We start from the raw sequence: 19449 nt of genomic DNA, 5'->3' as shown, positions 1-19449 counted from the left end.
CCAAAGGAAACTACCATCCGACTCATTCCCAAACTCCGATGCTGTGGATTTAGTGAAGCCACAAAATCCAGTCTTACTGGGATTTCTCACATTCCCCTGGAAAATCAGGCACCCTAATCCCAAGCCAATCACACTGGTTCAAGACTCCTTTCAGTGGGATTCTTGGCTGGACATGGAAATAGAAGATGTGCTTTAAAAAAAAATTAGTTTAGTGTTTATTTATTTGTAAGTAACCATATAACAACTACAGCACGGAAACAGGCCATCTCGGCCCTTCTAGTCCATGCCAAACGCTTACTCTCACCTAGTCCCACTGACCTGCACTCAGCCCATAACCCTCCATTCCTTTCCTGTCCATATACCTACCCAATTTTACTTTAAATGACAATATCGAACCTGCCTCTACCACTTCTACTGGAAGCTCGTTCCACACAGCTACCACTCTCTGAGTAAAGAAGTTCCCCCTCATGTTACCCCTAAAGTTTTGCCCCCTAACCCTCAACTCACGTCCTCTTGTTTGAATCTCCCCTACTCTCAATGGAAAAAGCCTATCCACGTCAACTCTATCTATCCCCCTCATAATTTTAAATACCTCTATCAAGCCCCCCCTCAACCTTCTACACTCCAAAGAATAAAGACCTAACTTGTTCAATCTTTCCCTGTAACTTAGGTGCTGAAACCCAGGTAACATTCTAGTAAATCTCCTCTGTACTCTCTCTATTTTGTTGACATCTTTCCTATAATTCGGTGACCAGAACTGTACACAATACTCCAAATTTAGCCTCACCAATGCCTTGTACAATTTTAACATTACATCCCAACTCCTATACTCAATGCTCTGATTTATAAAGGCCAACATACCAAAAGCTTTCTTCACCACCCTAGCCACATGAGATTCCACCTTCAGGGAACTATGCACCATTATTCCTAGATCACTCTGTTCTACCGCATTCCTCAATGCCCTACCATTTACCATGTATGTCCTATTTTGATTATTCCTACCAAAATGTAGCACCTCACACTTATCAGCATTAAACTCCATCTGCCATCTTTCAGCCCACACTTCTAACTGGCCTAAATCTCTCTGCAAGCTTTGAAAGCCTACTTCATTATCCACAACGCCACCTACCTTAGTATCACCTGCATACTTACTAATCCAATTTACCACCCCATCATCCAGATCATTAATGTATATGACAAACAACACTGGACTCAGTACAAATCCCTGAGGCACACCACTAGTCACCGGCCTCCAACCTGACAAACAGTTATCCACCACTACTCTCTGGCATCTCGTATCCAGCCACTTTTGAATCCATTTTACTACTTCAATATTAATACCTAACGACTGAACTTTCCTAACTAACCTTCCGTGTGGAACCTTGTCAAAGGCCTTACTGAAGTCCATATAGACAACAACCACTGCTTTACCCTCGACAACTTTCCTAGTAACCTCTTCAAAAAAATTCAATAAGATTTGTCAAACGTGACCTTCCACGCACAAATCCATGTTGACTGTTCCTAATCAGACCCTGTCTATCCAGATAATTATATATACCATCTTTAAGAATACTTTCCATTAATTTACCCGCCACTGATGTCAAACTTACAGGCCAATAATTGCTAGGTTCACTCTTAGAACCCTTTTTAAATAATGGAACCACATGAGCAATACGCCAATCCTCCAGCACCATCCCCGTCTCTAATGACATTTGAAATATTTCTGTCAGAGCCCTTGCTATTTCTACACTAACTTCCCTCAAGGTCCTAGGGAATATCCTGTCAGGACCCGGGGATTTACCCACTTTTATATTCTTTAAAAGCGCCAGTACTTCCTCTTCTTTAATCATCATATTTTCCATAACTTCCCTACTTGTTTCTCTTACCTTACACAATTCAATATCCTTCTCCTTAGTGAATACCGAAGAAAAGAAATTGTACAAAATCTCCCCCATCTCTTTTGGCTCCGCACATAGCTGTCCACTCTGATTCTCTAAGGGATCAATTTTATCCCTCACTATCCTTTTGCTATTAATATAACTGTAGAAACCCTTCGGATTTATTTTCACCTTATTTGCCAAAGCAACCTCATATCTTCTTTTAGCTTTTCTAATTTCTTTCTTAAGATTCTTTTTACATTCTTTATATTCCTCGAGCACCACATTTACTCCATGCTGCCTATATTTATTGTAGATCTCCCTCTTTTTCCGAACCAAGTTTCCAATATCCCTTGAAAACCATGGCTCTCTCAAACTTTTAACCTTTCCTTTCAACCTAACAGGAACATAAAGATTCTGTACCCTCAAAATTTCACCTTTAAATGACCTCCATTTCGCTATTACATCCTTCCCATAAAACAAATAGTCCCAATCCACTCCTTCTAAATCCTTTCACATCTCCTCAAAGTTAGCCTTTCTCCAATCAAAAATCTCTACCCTGGGTCCAGTATTTCAATGTATTTTTTATTAATTTTATCTCATCATTAAAAAAGACTACATCAGTTTTCATAATTTTTAATTTCTCCAAAAAAACCCTTCTAAGCTTTGCAACCATCCCCAACATACCCCTACCAACTCCACCTGTCGGCAGGGTGTTAATGGACAGAGACCTCGCACAATGCTGCTTCACCTCACCAGAAAGAGGGTGCACCAAGATCATTCCTCCACATCTGAACCCAGGACAGTGTAGGTGAGCAGCCAACACAACCCTGCTCAGTATCACTGTGGGCTGCAGAGGAGAGGACAGAGTGAATGGGAGGTTTCTATGCTCGTGTCAATACTCCTCAAGACAATTTCTCAATGATGCCCAGGCACCCCCTCCCTAGGTTGACACTGACCGTTGTGTGAAACTTCAACTACCTGTTGAGGATGGTCACCAGAGTTGACCCTTGATCTGTGCATTTCTTCAAGGCTTCGTCAAAGGTCACCGATTCCTCACCCACAAAATAGCATGAAGAGCCATGTAATCTCCAGTTCTGGTGAGGAGGGAAAGTACATGTTAGGAAAGACTTGAAAACAAGAGGGCAAGAAGAGAGCTACATCCATGAATCTCTAAGGCCATAGACTGTATTTCCATATCAACTTTCCTGCCCCAGCCCCTAATCTAGAAAAACCTGTCAACCGTGGTCTTGAGTATATTCATTAAGAATCCATAATGAAGAAATGACACCAGAACTAAACGGCTGATGGTTGTAGCAATCGAGGTAGTTCTTGTAACTCAGACACTGTGTAGATACCTTGCACATCTTACAAATGAAACCTGCCTGATATGAATAGAGTAGACTTCTTCAAATCCCACTCTGCTGCATTATGCAATGGGTGGTTCAGAAGAAGGATCTCTGGCAGTGCCCTTGTTGGAAATCAGGAACCTCCTTCACTTGACAGTGTCTGTGAGAAGGCTTCATGTGCCTATGAACTAAAAGAACATTGGAAAAGTATCTTGGAAATGAGTAAACAAAATGGTTGAGCGCTACCAGCTGCCTGGCAATCTTCTGATGGAGGGAGTCATCACAGGAGATCAACAGTGTTTGCATGAATCAAAAGGCAAACCCTAAGACTTCAGCTCAATGAAGTAGATTCCATGTCAACCCGAAAGTCATTTTCCTAATCTACATCACGAGCCTGACAGCAATGTACAAACATCAAGCTTCCCAAACCCTGACGTGGATCAAATCTCTGTATTTCTGACAGAACCCCATTATTGAAAGACACAAGGAAATCTGCAGTGCAATCATCTCAACGCAGGAGGTCATTTCACGCTTCCCATCAACTATGGCAAGGCACACAAACTGGAGAGTCTCTGACATTGATGCTGACAGTGCACGTGCTTCTACATTCTGGTTACTCTTTTTGTTGCTGTTTTTGAGCAGCTTAATTGGGGTGATCGATGCAGACTGGGACACTTCGGCGAAGAATTGACCCTGTGGCCTCCACTAGCTAGCAGCACAGCGTTGACTGAACTGAATATTATTGCTTTGACGTTCGATACCCTATATGTTGTTTGCTCGCTTTCTGCCGTTTGCACGATTTGTTCTTTTCTGCACCTTGGGTGTTTGATGTCTTCTTTGAACAGGTTCTATGGTGTTTCTTTGTTTCGTGGCTGTCTGTGGGGAAGATGAATCTCAAGAGTTGTATTTTGTATATATACTTTGATAATAATGTACTTTGACAATGTTACAGCTACTCCACTCTTTGGCTAAAGTTCAAGTTTATTTGATCCTTTACTAGCAGCAGGAGCTCTCGTGGGGCTAACCACACTCATTTTCAAATGTGCATGGAGTTTAACAGACAGGAAGGAAAGTGACTCACTTTGTTCAACTCCTGCTGTTTTTGAGTAGTTAAAAAACCAGCTACCTTAGTGCTCAACCAGAATCTTGACGCTATCTACAACCAATTAAACACTCACTAAAAACGCCTGTGGTAGGTCTGACAGAAACACAATACTCTGTTAATTAGTCAGTTAGTTTGTTTTATTTAGAGATAAAGCATGGAATAGACCTTTCTGGCTCTTTGAGCTGTGCTGCCCAGCAACCCCGACAAACCCAATTAACCCTATCTCAATCACGGGACAATTCACAATGACCAATGAACCTACTAACTGGAACGTCTTTGGACCGTGGGTGGAAACCGGAGCACCTGGAGGAAACCCACATGGCCACAGGTAGGATGCCATGACATTCTTGCTATTGAGGAAGTGCAGCGTAGGTTCATGAGGTTAATTCCCTGGATAGCCGGACGGTCATATATTGAAAGATTGGAGCGACTGGGCTTGTATACACTGGAATTTAGAAGGATGAGAGGGGATCTGATTGAAACATGTAAGATTATTAAGAGATTGGACACGCTAGAGGCAGGAAACATGTTCCCAATACTGGGGGAGTCCAGAACCAGAGGCCACAGTTTAAGAATAAGGGGTAGGCCATTTAGAACGGAGTTGAGGAAAAACTTTTTCACCCAGAGAGTTGTGGATCTATGGAATGCTCTGCCTCAGAAGGCAGTGGAGGCCAATTCTCTGGATGCTTTCAAGAAAGAGTTAGATAGAGCTCTTAAAGATAGCGGAGTCAAGGGATGTGGGGAGAAGGCAGGAACGGGGTACTGATTGTGGATGATCAGCCATGACCACATTGAATGGCGGTGCTGGCTCGAAGGGCAGAATGGCCTACTCCTGCACCTATTGTCTATCGACTGACCGCTGAACTCCAATGCCCCAAGCTTTAATAGCGTCACACTAACTACTATGCTGCTGTGGTGCCCCAGGTTAATTCACGTGTACCAGCTGGACAGGAAGAATCAGTGATAATGCTTTCTGCAGTTTCCCTACCTGGTCAATCAGGTGTTATCAACTTGACTGGAAAAATGGCTTTGGTTGCTACTTTACAGGTGCTTCCTCTGTAATTTATTAAATACATTTTTCACTATCTCCAGCTTATCAAATTGACAGCTAAATGTCAACCAAACTCACTCACCATGAACGATAAGAATTAAATACAGAGGGAGAGTGTCACTTTACAACTGTTTGCTCTACGATAAAGTGAGCTGTATATGCTGCTAATAAGGTACACTTCATTTCATGCTTGGATTTATTTAATGTTTTGGGGGGTGGTGTCATCTAAAGCCTTGGGATGTTGTGGTACTGGTTACTGTTCTCCTGTTTCTTAGCCCATTCTTATTCTGCTGCCTCTGTACAATCCTTCACAGAGTATCCACTAATGGTACAGCTGAATCTTTCCAACAATTAAAACATCCAGCTTGAGTCAGACTTGACCGTCTCCTTTTCTGCCTTTGTCTTCACTTCCCTTCACTGCCAACTTCACAACGTCACTACCATTGGTGTGAGTGAAGTACCTTATTCCTGCTCACCGAGGCTTTTAATCTAATAAGTTTGAAGAGGCTCTGTTAGGGGAAGATTTTGGGAAACCTCTAACTTAAAGTGCACCCTGTCCCCTGATAAAACCAAATAGCATCTTTATTCACAGCAAGACAGACAAAATGCTAGAGGAACTCGGCTGGTCGGGTAGCATCTATGGAGGGGAACAAACAGTTGACATTTCGGGCCGAGATTCTTCATCAGGACTGGAAAGGAAGCGGGAAGACACCAGAAGAAAAAGGTGGCGGGAGGGGAAGGAGATAGCTAGAAGGTGATTGGCGAAGCCAGGTGAATGGAAAAGGTCAAGGGCTGGAGAGGAAGGAATCTGATAGGAGAGGAGAGTGGATCATAGGAGAAAGGGAAGGAGGAGGGGACCCTGGGGGAGGTGATAGGCAGGTGAGAAGATGTAAGAGGCCAAAGTGGGGAATAGAAGAGGGGAGGGGGGAAGGATTTTTTAAATATAAATCAAAAGGAAAATCAATATTCGTGCCATCAGGTTGGAGGCTACCCAGGCAGAATATAAGGTGTTGCTCCTCCACCCCGAGGGTGGCCTCATCTTGGAACAAGAGGAGATCGTGGGCCGACTCTTTAAAGTTTGGACCGGGGGAGGAAACCAGAGCACCTGGAGGAAACCCGCACGGTCAAGAGGAGAGTGTACAAATTCTTTACAGGCAGCGGTGGGAACCTGGGTCGCCTGTACTGTACAGTGTACCTTGCCGTTGTTTACCTCCTAACTTGTCTGTCTCAATGCAATCTCTCCAGGAACACAATCCAATCCCAAACAGGGGATCATTTATGTGTCAGTGATTACTAGTTCCTCAACTCCAATATTACCTGGAAAGATTCCGCAAACTTTTTCTGCCTTACTTTTAGATTTTCTCATGTATACTTCCATATTTGACTGAACCAATCAGCACCCAGCTATCAGTGGAATTCACCTAGAAACAGAAACTTTTTCCAACCCCCAAGTTTTCTTTTACTCAAAACCATTCTGCCTCCAAACCATTGCTCTCATCATCACAGCAAAATATGAAAGAAGTCTCAGTAACACACTTGGAGTGGTGAGTTTGTCCCCTCTGCCTCAGAAGGCAGGCACCAGTCAGTAGGAAGGGGCACAGTGAAGGTTGGTAAAGGCTCAATATGTGCTGGGTGACTCAAGCTTGTTCTGCATTACAATATCCTCTCATCTCCTAAGGCAGGTAACACTATTACACTAATACAAGGGCTTTCAATGAATGCCACTGTAATTAATTGTTCTGCTAAACTAGACCCATAGAGTCATTAAAAAATACAGCACAGAGACAGGCCCTTGGGCCAATCTAGTCCATTCTGAAACCATTTAAACTGCCTACTCCCATCAACCTGCATCGGGACCATAGCCCTCCGTACCTCTACCATCTATGTACCCATCCAAACTTCTCTTAAACGTTGAAATCAAGCTCGCATGCACCACTTGTGCTGGCAGCTCGTTCCACACTCTCATAGCCCTCTGAATGAAGTTTCCCCGCATGTTCCCCTTAAACTTCTCACCTTTCACCTTTAAGCCATGACCTCTGGTTGCAGTCCCACCCAACCACAGTGGAAAAAACTCGCTTGCATTTAACAAAAGACAGGAAGTAGGTCCGAGAGGCTGATGTGGAGCATCACTGCATTGACAATAGGTCATTTAAGGCAAAACCAGGACAGGCTACAGGAATTCTGGGACATTAGACTAAATAACATTCCCAAAGACTGGTTTCCAGGTCAAACAAAAATCTTCTGTAGCTCTCGCTTCGGCTAGCGGCTTAGTATAGGGGGTGATAGCCCCTGGCCCGGCCAAACCTAAGAAATCTCATTTGGGTGGATGCTGTGCGATATGACCCCTGTTACAAATCAGTACCATGAAATAACAAACAGTACACAATATGCGATTAAGCGATTAATCTTTATAATTCTTACTTTGACTATATGGTTAGTAAAGTAACGAAAAAAGAAAAAAAAGGGCCCAATCTTATTAAGCAGTCTGTTGCACAATGTTGGAGCTCACAAATATGGCAATTCATCCACCATCAACCTCCGATCGTCGCTGCCCTTCGGACCCTCGCTCCAGGTCCACCCGGTCCGGCGGTCTGCCAGCTCTCTCCATTCACGTCTTCTCTCCTCATCTCTGCCCGGCCAAAAGACCGCGAAAAATCTCTCTTCCAGCTCACAAGAAAGAACAACAGCATTCCTAACCCCGTTCTCTCTAGTCATAACCCAAACATTGCTGCTACAGAGAAACCATTACATTATCAGTGTTCTTACAGAAACGTCGTATGATGCTAAGCTAGGGCACATCATCAGTGACGTTGCCTGGGGTCGTCAGGTGTTTTGGGTCTTTCAACATCATACATCCTCGCCCAGGCAACCCGACCGGTCTTCAGATCTTCATACTTGGCTCTTTTTCATTCATACGCCTCCTCCATGCATTCTTCCCACAGCATGGTAAGCTCAAGCAATGTTACACAGCAGTGAAACCCTACAACATGTTACACTTCCTTTTAATAAAGTAATATTCATAAGACCAGAAGATATAGGAGCAGAATTGGCCATTTGGCCCATCAACTCTGTTCTCCATTTCATCATGGCTGATTGATTTTACTCCCAGCCGCAATCTCCTGCCTCCTCCCTGTATCCCTTCATGTCCTGACCAATCACGAATCTATCAACCTCTGCCTTAAAGATACATAAATATTTGGCCTTCACAGCTGTTTCTGGCAAAGAATTCCACAGATTCACCACTCTCTGGCTAAAGAAATTCCTCCTCATCTCTGTTCTAAAAGGACACCCCTCTATTCAGAGGCTGTGTCCTCTGGTCTTAGACACTCCCATGATAGGAAGCATCCTCTCCACATCCACTCTATCAACCCTTTTCACCATTTGATGTTTTAATGAGGTCATATCTCATTCTTCTGAATTCTAGTGAATACAGGCCCAAAGCCATGAAATGCTCTTCAAATGACAAGCCATTCAATCCTGGAATCATTTTTGTGAACTTCCTTTGAACCCTCTCTAGTTTCAGCACTTCCTTTCTAAGGGGCCCTAAACTGCTCACAATACTCCAAGTGAGGCCTCACCAGTGTCTTATAAAGTCTCAACATTACATTCTTGCTCTTACATGTACTCCAGTCCTCTTGAAATGTATGCCAACATTAAATTTGCCTTCCTCACCACAGACTCAACCTGCAAATTAATCTTAGAGGGGATTCTGCACAAAGACTCCCAAGTCCCTTTGCACCTCAGTACTTCTGTATTTTCTCTGCATTTAGAAAATAGTCAACCCTTTCATTTCTTCTACCAAAGTGCATGACCATACACTTCCCGATACTACATTCCATCTGCCATTTCTTTGCCCATTCTCCAAATCTAAGTCCTTCTAAGTAGCCTCTCTACTTCCTCAAAGCTACCTGCCCCTCCGCCTATCTTCATATCGTCTGCAAACCTTTCAACAAAGCCATCAATTCCTTCATCCAAATCACTGACATATAATGCAAAAAGAATCAGTCCCAACAAAGACCCCTGTGGAACTCCACTAGTCACCGGCAGCCAATCTGAAAAGGCTCCCTTCATTCTCACTCTTTGCCTCCTGCCAATCAGCCACTGTTTCATCTTTCCTGTAATACCACAAGCTCGTAGGGTTTCTTCAAGCTAGAACTCAAATGAGTTCAATAGGTCATCACTGGTCCAGAGTGAGCATGGAAAGAAACAAAGGAAATTCAATGAGAAAACACAGTCTGTAAGGATTACAGCCTACAGGGAGCCTGAACACTTGATTAATATATTTCAACCCAATACAGATAAGTATTGGTTTCATAAAGGATACTGTCGAGTGAAATAATTTCACTTACAAGTATGCCATTTTACACTTGGGGATTGAAAATCCTCTCAAATGTTATAAGAGCAACTTAAAACAGACAATTGTATCCCTTAGGATATGGGGGTTGGGTTCAACAGTGAGAATGGAAAGCCAATTTATTTCTCAGTGAGGAAGAATTAGGGAGCATTAAACCAGAACATACTTTCACAAGCTATTGAAGAAATAACCAGAATAAAAGGACTGGATTTTCACTCTTTTACGATCTCTAGCCATCCTAGTTCACAGTGTAGTCATTGTTATAATACAAGTGGAATAACGTGGATGCATTTGTGAGCCAATCAAGATAGCTCCATTCTCTTATTCCTCTATTCCCAGTCTGAATGACTTTTCAGAAGTTTACAACAAGAAGCTGTGTTGATATGACACTTCCAGTGTGGTTTTATCTCCTAACACAAGAGTTGACAAAATGAGTCTGGCAACTAGCCACATTAGGGGATACCGCATCACCAAAGGTAATGGGTTTTAAGGGATGGCTTGAAAATGGAGAGAAGGGTAGAGAGGTTTAAAGAGGGAATATCTAGCAACTGTAGGCAAGCAGTCAGTGAGGGTATGAACATAGTCAGGAGAGGAAGAGGAGGCCAGAAATGAAAAGAACACATAGGTGGTTGTAGGGCTGGAGGAGATCCAGAGAGAGAGGGGCAAAGGCACAGAGGAACTTTATCACTCATTTTCCTTGGCTGCAGAGGACCTCCGTTATCAGGTCCTGATAACAAGGTGAATGTTCACCAATGCAGAGGTCTGCAATATGAGACTGGGGAAGCAGGCAGTGCTCCATGGCCACATTAGGTTACAAACAGATAATGATTTGTAAGCACATAGCTTGTGCTTGTTGTTTCTAAAGCCCTACACCTCTTTGTGCACTTTACCATGGGACTTTCACATGCACTCTGCCCCAGAGCCACTCACATTTTCTGTGTACATTCTGACCCATGCCATATATTGCCTCAGAGATTTTGAAGAGAAGGTAGCAAGTGTTGATGCCTCGAGGCTCTCAACTCTCATGATTCCAACCTCTGTCCAATTACTTGATCCTTTGATTATCCAACTTTTATGTGGCTCCAGGTCAGATTCTTGTCAGTTATATAACTTTGAGTGCTTTGGAAGGTTGTACTAAAGACATACAAAATTTATTGACATAGTTGAGCAGAAGGTTTGTAGGTTGATTGATCACTGAAAATTGCCTCAATATGCTGGTGAGTGGTGGAATCTGGCAAGAATTCAAAGTTCAGAGTAAACTTATTATTAAAGTACATAAATTCATTTTCTTGTAGGCATTCTCATTAAAAGATAGAAATAAAATAGAATGAAAAACTACACTGACTGACAACCAATGTGCGAAAGAAGACAAATTGTGCAAATACAAGAAAATCAAATAATTAATCAATAATTCTGAGAACATGAGTTGAAAGTGAGTCCGCAGAAGAGAACTGATAGGAATGTTGAAAGAATTGGGTACAGGGAAAATTAGTGGGATATGCATTTGCTCTGTGTGCCTCAATGAACTGAAATGGCTTCTTGTGTCACAAGGAAAAATGGAATGGAATGGCATAGCAAACCCACATCTGTGAAACACATTCATTAAGAATTTCACAGACCTTGCCAAAACTAACTCCACTTAGATTGTTAACTCTTGGACGTGTTAATCTCTCTGCAGTAGAGAATTACAACATAGGAGGTTTCTTCATACCTCTATAAGAAAGGTACTATTGTCATTTCCGGCTTGCTTGAATCAAAGAATATTATATTTAGACTTTGAATTACGTAATTTATTAAAACTTTGGGTCTTTCAGCAGCTTTCATTTGTAAAACTGGGCACTCGAATGGAAAAAAGCAATGGGCTTGGAAGTTGTTAGAGCAATCATAAACAGAGAGAAAGAAAAGGCCAAAGGTTTTGAATTTTGCATTGCCCCGTCAATGAAATTCTGCATCTGGAACTGGAATTGGTTTATTATTGTTACATATACCAAGATACAGTGAAAAGCTTATCTTGCGTATAGATCAGATCAGTACACAGTGCGTGAGAACAAGGTAAAACAAAAACAACGTAGAATAAAGTGTAAAAGCTAGAGAGAGTGCATTGCAGGCAAAAAATAAGGTGCAAGATCATAATCAGGTAGATTGTAAGATCAAAAGTCCACGTCATCATACTTGGAAACCATTCAATAGACTTATAACAAGTTGGGCAGAAGCTGTCCTTGAGCCTGTGCTTTCAGGGTTTTGTACCTTCTGCCTAATGGGAGAGGGGAGAAGAGGAAATGTCCAGGGTGGGTGGGCTCTTTGATACCACAGTGTCAAAGGGCTGATCCTTTATAGCTCACCGCTCATTCTCACAAGTCCCGACTTTAGGCCAGATGGCATGTAGAGGCAAAAGCATCCCCGTAAGGAGAAGTGAGAGACAAAGTGACTCATTGGGCTGCTTTTAAACAACTTCTGGTTGTTGGCTTGGAGGTTTGTGTGTTGACTTGTGCTTCTCTATTATCATTTCTCTAACTTATCTTGAATACTCTTTTGCCTTCATTTTGGTTTGGTCTGTTGAAAATCTACTGTACTTTTGGACCTTACAGAGAGAGGGGGTATTCATTCTTATGAATTCATTGAAAACAGGTGATTCTCCAATTTTCTACATCAACAAATTGTATAAGTTGATAAGGTATTATACAGTATTGCATCTGAGGAAAGTTAGCATAGTAATTACGAAGGGGATGAATACTTTTTCAGCCTCTCAATTTTGGTTTTTAATTTTTAATAAGTTGCTGACAGGTTTTGGAATTTTTCTTTTGATTTGACATGATGAATAACGTTTTGTAGATTAGCTAAAAAAAATCATTCTTCAATACATTTTAAATGCAGAAAATGAGACAGTAAAATGTGAAATTAGATGTGGGGGCTGAATACTTTTTCAAGGTACTGTATGCAGAATCTTCGTGCAATGTTGATGTCCTTACCAAAGTCAGGCTATACTTGCCAATGACAGAGCACAGCAATTGTTTCCAGACTAATTCCTGGGATACCAGCATTGGCAAATGAGAGATTGGGTCAGCTAGCTGGAATTCATTAGAGCTTAAAAGAACCAGAGAGAATCACAATTCTGAAGGGTTTGATAAAGGGGATGCGAGCAGGATGCTTCTCCAGCTGGGGTGCAGGTGGTCTACAGGTAGTGACAGCAGTGTTGATAAGATATTTAGGTCTGAGATAAGGGAGAAAAAAGTTCAACTAGGAAGATGGTGAACCTGTGGAATTTGCCACTAAAAAGGTCTATGGGGGCTAACCTTAGTGAATAGGTTTAAGAAGGTAGATTTTTAATAGATTTTTGACACAAAGCCATCAAAAAGGTAAGCATGCAGGAACTACGGTATTGAGCTATAAATGTACGAAATGGTAGAGCAAGCCCAAAGGGCTGAAAGGAATTCTCCATTGTCCTCTCAATGATTCTCAGACAAAGTTGGGACAACCACCCATGAATCTCAGTGGTAAGACCACTGCTCTCCCGACCACTGAGATCTCTTGTGCACCTCCCTCTTTTCATTGCTCCTTTCCCACCATCACCTGCTCTCACTACTAGGCTCTGTACTCGCTATTCTCTTTTCCCAATCCCTTTCTTTTCTTAGCACTTAATAAACAATCATGAGCAACAACTTTTATGTCTCATTCTTGAATTCTGAGGAACCTCAGATCAAAAAAACCAGCTGCCAACACACATGAAGCAAAACTCTTGTTTCAACGCAGATGGTGCTTGAGCTGTTGAGTACTTCTGACATGGCTTATGTTTAAATTTCCAGCTTCAGTGCTACATTGGAAACTTGCTTAGTGTTCAGGAATAGCTTTCTAGAAACAAGCATGTTACTGGAATCAATACTTTAAGGGCTCAGTATAATATCAGATACACAGAGATACGTCTTACTGACAGGGCTGCAGCGCTGGGAAGCTGGCCATGATTCTCAGTGTGGAGTGGCAGTCTGTGGGGCGAATGATAATGAGCTGTGGGGGTCAGGCCGGTTGGCAGTGGGCACGGGGGGTGTGACTGAAATCTCAAGTTCTATGTCCACCCACATCTCCAACTGGCTCTGACAGAAGCTGCTGAGTCTCCCTCTCCCTGTTTATCAGGACCGCTGGCCCACCCCCAAGATTGCTCTGGGTGAAAAAAGCCCAACTGCCAGTAAAATCCTGCAGTCACCGTGTTCTCCAGGGTGCACCACAACACTCAGCTCGAGCATTCACACTCTGCCCTGTGCCAAGGAAATCACTGCTTTATTGCTGAAGGGAGTGCCAGGCCAGTAGGGGATCATGCCACACCAATGCACAGATGGCATGGGTGCATATACTGAAGGTGCACAAGAGCTCGATCGAATCAATGCTCTGTGGAGTAACACTAATTACATTTCCATTTTGGACCCTAGTGCCATTAGACTTTAGCACCACTAATTACATTTTGATTTTAGGTATAGTGCCAGTAAACTGACCTTTGAACAGCCGAGGTTGTCCTCCATCGTCTCCTCTTCCTCTGTGGAAAAGTAGCCAGGTTTCTTGCAGATGGCTGGCAGCATGCTGTTGCAGAGACCGTCTTTCCAGCAACCTTCCTGGTTCCGAAAACAGATAGAAGGTGCAGTGTTTACCAAGGTAAATGTACAATGTAGTGGAGCAACAGCACAGGGGGTCACGCAGAGATGCACAACTCAAATGCCCACTTAATAGAGTGTCAGATTAACAAAAATCTGTGAATAAATTAACTAGGATTAAATGCCTTTGGCTGTCTGAAATTTTAAAAAAATATTTGAAGATCAAGATCTCAACTCAACCCATAAATACAAGTAAGAATTCACGTTATCCTAATCAGTCACCTCAGAATTCACAGATCTGATGTAGAAGCAAGATTTCTTTGATCCCAAGGGATCATTTAAAAGATTTCTTGCCATATCCAGAGAGGATACTTTATTCTACACCAAACCCAGAAGGGGTCTCAGTGCCCAATGTCATTTCTGTTAAGGGCTTTTCCTATCCTGCATTATATCCAGAAAGGCTATTTCATGTATTGCATTATCCAGAAAGTGAATCCATTAAATAACATATTACCAAGAAAGGAGATTTCCCACGTTGCAATAAATCCAGAAAAAGCTCCCTATATAATGCATCATACTACAAAAGTGGGAGATAGAGACAGGTGAGATTTGGGGGTGAGGTTTGAGAGCACCTGGTCATGTCAGAAGGGGTACAGGTTTCCTGAAATTGGAGAATTTATTGTTCATATCGCTAGATTGTAGACTATAAGGTGCTGTTTCTCTAGTTTGTATTTGGCCTCACTTTGGCAGTTGAGGATGGACAGTTTTGTGTGAGAATTAAAATGGCTTGCAATTGGAGCTCAAGATAGGCAAACTCTGTGCTTCGTTAAGCCTGAAGAGAGTAACCTCTATGATTCATTATCTTTGGGAAAGGAATCTCCTACACTTCATTATATCCAAAAAGTGTGTCCTGAGCAAGGAAATCCTTCTTAATGCATTATACCCAGAAGAGTATTGAAACCAAACATTGAGGCTGAAGTGCACGGAATGTTTCCCCTTGATTAACCTGAATATTGGTGGTGGTGCTTTGGTGTTGAGTGTAAACTGAAGCTTGCTTCATAAACTCACCAGTTGTCAGTATTGCTCCCCCTCTGCCTTGCCTTCTCCATTGCTGCAACTCCTGCAAATTAGGGTCTCGTTCCCAAGCTATCCACTTCCTTAGATCCATCAGTCACCAGAATCATAGAAGGAAGCCAAGGAATCACCAGCACTTTGAAAGAGCTGTCCAAATAGTCTAACTCTTCCTACACATTCCCTATTATGATAAAAAAATCTTCATTTTCAAGATGCTACTGGGTTTACTTTCATCATCCTCTCAGGCAGAGCTTCCCAAGTGACAAAATGCTCTCTATACTGTGCTTCTCCCCCTAGTGATTTTCCTGATATCTTCAATATGTGCCCTCAGGTTACCAACTCTTTTGTTACAATAAGCAGTTTCTGCCCACCTACTTTATTCAACCTCTTCAAAACTGATGAACACCATTTTACTTTCTACTAAGATTGGAGACATTGATCCCAGTTGCCTGGCTTGGCCACTGTTCTTTGCTGAAACGGATTACATGGCATTATACAGACACCAACTCACAGTAGAGGAGGCAAAGGCTTCCAAATATGCTCATTAACTATTCAGAGGTGAAACAAACTCCAAAAACATTCTTAGTTCTGTTCCGGCACTTTTAGCTCTCCTGATGGTGTGACCATCCCTTACCGAGCCCCAGAGAATGATGCAGTCCTCTTGGCTGTCTGCAGTGTTGTTCGGCTCAAAGGGATGCCAGTAGGTAAACTGAACAGGACTTCCATCTGACCATTCGAAGTTCATCTGGTGTTTGATGTCGTTGAGACCAATCCACAACTTCTCAACATCTGCAGCAAGAAAGAGAGGTTTAGGGAGCTGAGGAAAGACGTTAACACCAGCTCACCTAAGCCCACAGATATGTCAAAACTGCACAGAGCACAGACACGTAACAGGATTCTGATGAAGGGCCTTTCACCAGGAGCAGAAACTCCTTTTCTCTTTCCACGGATGCTGCCTGACCTGCTGAGTATATCCAGAATTTTCTGTTTGTATTTCTGATTTCCAGCACCTGTGGCATTCTAGTTTCATTCTAGATTAAGTGCATCGGTAGCTCAAAGGAACTGAGAAAGGAGAGTTTAGGGTGACAGCTGCCATGGTGAAAACAACGGTGAGAAAGGAAGGTGGGACTGAGAGGCTGAAGAGCTTCAAGAAGGCTTACTGACAAGCTACCACCTGTTGTTCCCTGTATTCCATCCTTTTGCATAGCAGCGATGTTTAAGAATTTGTAGTTACACTCGTATAACTTTACAACAGCTGGCCGTCATAATTATTACATTTGTCAAATGATACTGCAGGGCAAGTAGTTTCAAAAGTTTGTTCAAACTTGGGTGAAGAGGTTTTCAAAAGGTCCAGAATCTGAAACATTGCTTTTTATTCGGGCTATAGATTCTGTCCATCCTATCTAACCACTGTATTTGCTCCTCAGAGTGATTGCAGATAGACACCTGCCCCAACCAGATGTTAGTACTTGGTACAAAACAGTTACAACATATAACAACACAGTAAGTAGTCCTGCACTGTAAGGCAAGCTAGCTTCATGCAGCAAGGGCAGAACTCTGTCAGGTTCTTCACTTAAAGTTACTAAGCAAAAGATGACTTACTTATAAAGGAGACATTAGGACAAAATGACTGAAAATTTGTTGAAAGTGTTTAGTTTTTAAAGGAATGTGGTAGAGACTGTGTACAGCATTCTTGCCTTCATCGGTTAGGGCATTGAGTATAAAGGTCAGGAGTTCATGCCACAGCCATATAAAACTTAGGCTGGTCCACACTTGGCGTATTGTGTGCCGTTTTGGAGAAGCGCAGAAGAGCTCCGCCAGGATTAGAAAGTATCAACTATAGGGAAAGGTTGAATAAATTTGGATTATTTTCTCTGGGGCATTGGTTTCTGAGGTGTGACTTTACAGAAGTATGTAAGCATTAGGAGAGGCATTCTTAGAGTAGTTAATCAGAATCTTTGTCCCAGGATAGAAATGTCAAATACTAGAAGTGATAGGTTTAAGGTGAGAGGGGGAAGTTTAAAGGAGATTTATGAGGTAATTTTTTTTACACAGAGCGATGGGTGTCTGGGAGGCTCTGCCGGGAGGAAGTGGTGGAAATGGATCCAATAAAAAATGATTAACAGGCATTTAGACAGGCCTATGATTAGGGAGGGAATGGGGAGAAATAGACCATGTGCAGATAGGTCCATGGTTTAAATTGGCATCATGGGAGCATAGTTATCGTGGGCTGAGAGGCCTGTTTCAGTGCTGTACTGTCCTAAGGGTGCAGTGAGGTTCAGGAACACTCAGCAAGTCAGGCAGCAACTGGGCAGAGACCAAAATATTAATGCTTCTGTCGAAGACTCTTCATCAGAACCCTTCTGAAGGGTCCATTTTCTGTAACTATCACCCCCTTGACCTTTTTCCTCCCTCCCTCTGCAGCTGAGTTAACCAAGATGCCTTATAACCCAGGAAGCTGAAACCATGGCTGCCAATTGGAGAAAAAGTGGGTATTTATCAGAGACTAGAATTGGAAGAGCTCAGGAATCTTAGTGTTGTAGATCATAATAATTAGGAGTGAATTTAAGAATGAGATCATGGAGAAACGTAAATGCTTTAATTCTGAGCTGTAGTAGACATCAAACTGCAGCTGCACTGAAACATGGAACTTCTCTGCCAGAATCCATCTCTTGGAGATTGTTGAAGGGATATCCCACTCTGTGACCAGGAAACAGGAGGTCAGCCTGGCAGCTGGTAGCAGCCTCGGTCCTGAGGTTGTGTTGAAACCTCATCCATGACCAAGCAAATGATGTACACTTGACAGATGCAGTCCTGAAGGAGGAGATGCACTGTTGAATCTATTGTTTTCCAGGTGAGGTGAACATCTGGGGTAGGGTTAGAGTCATAGAGTCATAAAACACTACAGCACAAAAACTGGCCATTCGGCCCATCTAGTCTGTGCCAAACTATTAATCTGCCTAGTCCCATGAACCTGCATCTAGACTGCAGCCCTCCATACCCCTCCCATCCATGTACCTATCCAAATTTCTCTTCAGTGCTGAAATTGAAACCACAACCATCACTTCCACTGGCAGCTCATTCCACACTCTCACCATCCTCTGACTGAAGAAGTTTCCCCTCACTTTCCCCTTAAACTTTTCACTTTTCACCCTTAACCTATGACCTCTAGTTCTAGTCTCACCCAACCTCAGTGGAAAAAGCCTGCTTGCATTTACCCTATCTATACCTGTCTCAATCTATGGTTGCCTGATCAAGAAAATAATTCTGTGCCAATTTCTAAAGAGCAGAGCTCTCACTGTAACAGAGTGCAGAACTGGGCCATACAAGCCCACTCAGTCTGCACCTGACATCAAACACCCACCACACTAACTCTCCTCCATTCTCCCTGCATTCCAATCAACTCTCCCCACTAGATTCCACCACTTACCCCATACTGGGGACATTTGGCTTTATAAATGGAGTACTCAATGTCCGTGAAACCAGTTAGGCTTACAGGTTATCTGGCTCACTGATCAGAAGCTTTAAGCGCAGGTTCGTGTATGGATAAACTATTAAACAGAGACTTGATGGCAGAGGAATCCAGCAACAGACACAAAGACAGATTACTCCATACAGTGTGACCAACTTCAACAATAACTTGTCCTGAGCACGGAGCAAAACTCCGTGAAAAGCAGAAGTCATTGGTTGCATGTGCGTTTTTTTTTTTTGCCTGCAAAGAGGGAGACCCGCTTTTCATGAGAATCATGGCTGTACCTTGCTTGACTTGGGTGAGGATGAATTCCAGCTCAGCCAGGTGGTGGATGCTGACCAGGTTGCCCTCAGACCGCATGCAGCTCTTCTGGGATTCCTGCCAGCTCTTGTTTTCTCGATTCAGCCGGTAACAATTGCATTGGAATTTCAACCAGCCGGGTTCACACTTGGTTGTCTGATTGGCACAGGAATCTAGAAGGGAAATACATGGTTAAGTCCTCGACAAGAAGAGGCAGTCAGTAGAACTCAGACTCTTATTCTTATTTAGGGGATTTGGAATGTGATGAGAAATAAACAAAATGTTGT

General features: G+C 42.7%; 1 protein-coding gene across 1 annotated transcript in view; it reads right to left on the bottom strand.

Moving 5' to 3' along the window:
• mrc2 (mannose receptor, C-type 2) overlaps positions 1-19449 on the bottom strand; it is a 228112-nt gene that overhangs the window by 117523 nt on the left and 91140 nt on the right. The window contains exons 7-10 of the mRNA XM_073070731.1: positions 19147-19335; positions 16025-16179; positions 14221-14337; positions 2859-2974 (exon numbers count right to left, since the gene is read on the bottom strand). Coding sequence (XP_072926832.1) covers positions 2859-2974; positions 14221-14337; positions 16025-16179; positions 19147-19335 — 577 coding nt within the window. The remainder of the gene's footprint in view (positions 1-2858; positions 2975-14220; positions 14338-16024; positions 16180-19146; positions 19336-19449) is intronic.

This window comes from Hemitrygon akajei, chromosome 18 (assembly GCF_048418815.1).
Source record: "Hemitrygon akajei chromosome 18, sHemAka1.3, whole genome shotgun sequence".
In the NCBI taxonomy this organism is placed as follows: domain Eukaryota; kingdom Metazoa; phylum Chordata; class Chondrichthyes; order Myliobatiformes; family Dasyatidae; genus Hemitrygon; species Hemitrygon akajei.
Note: the sequence above shows the minus strand (reverse complement) of the source record. Positions and strands in the feature narration are given on the sequence as shown.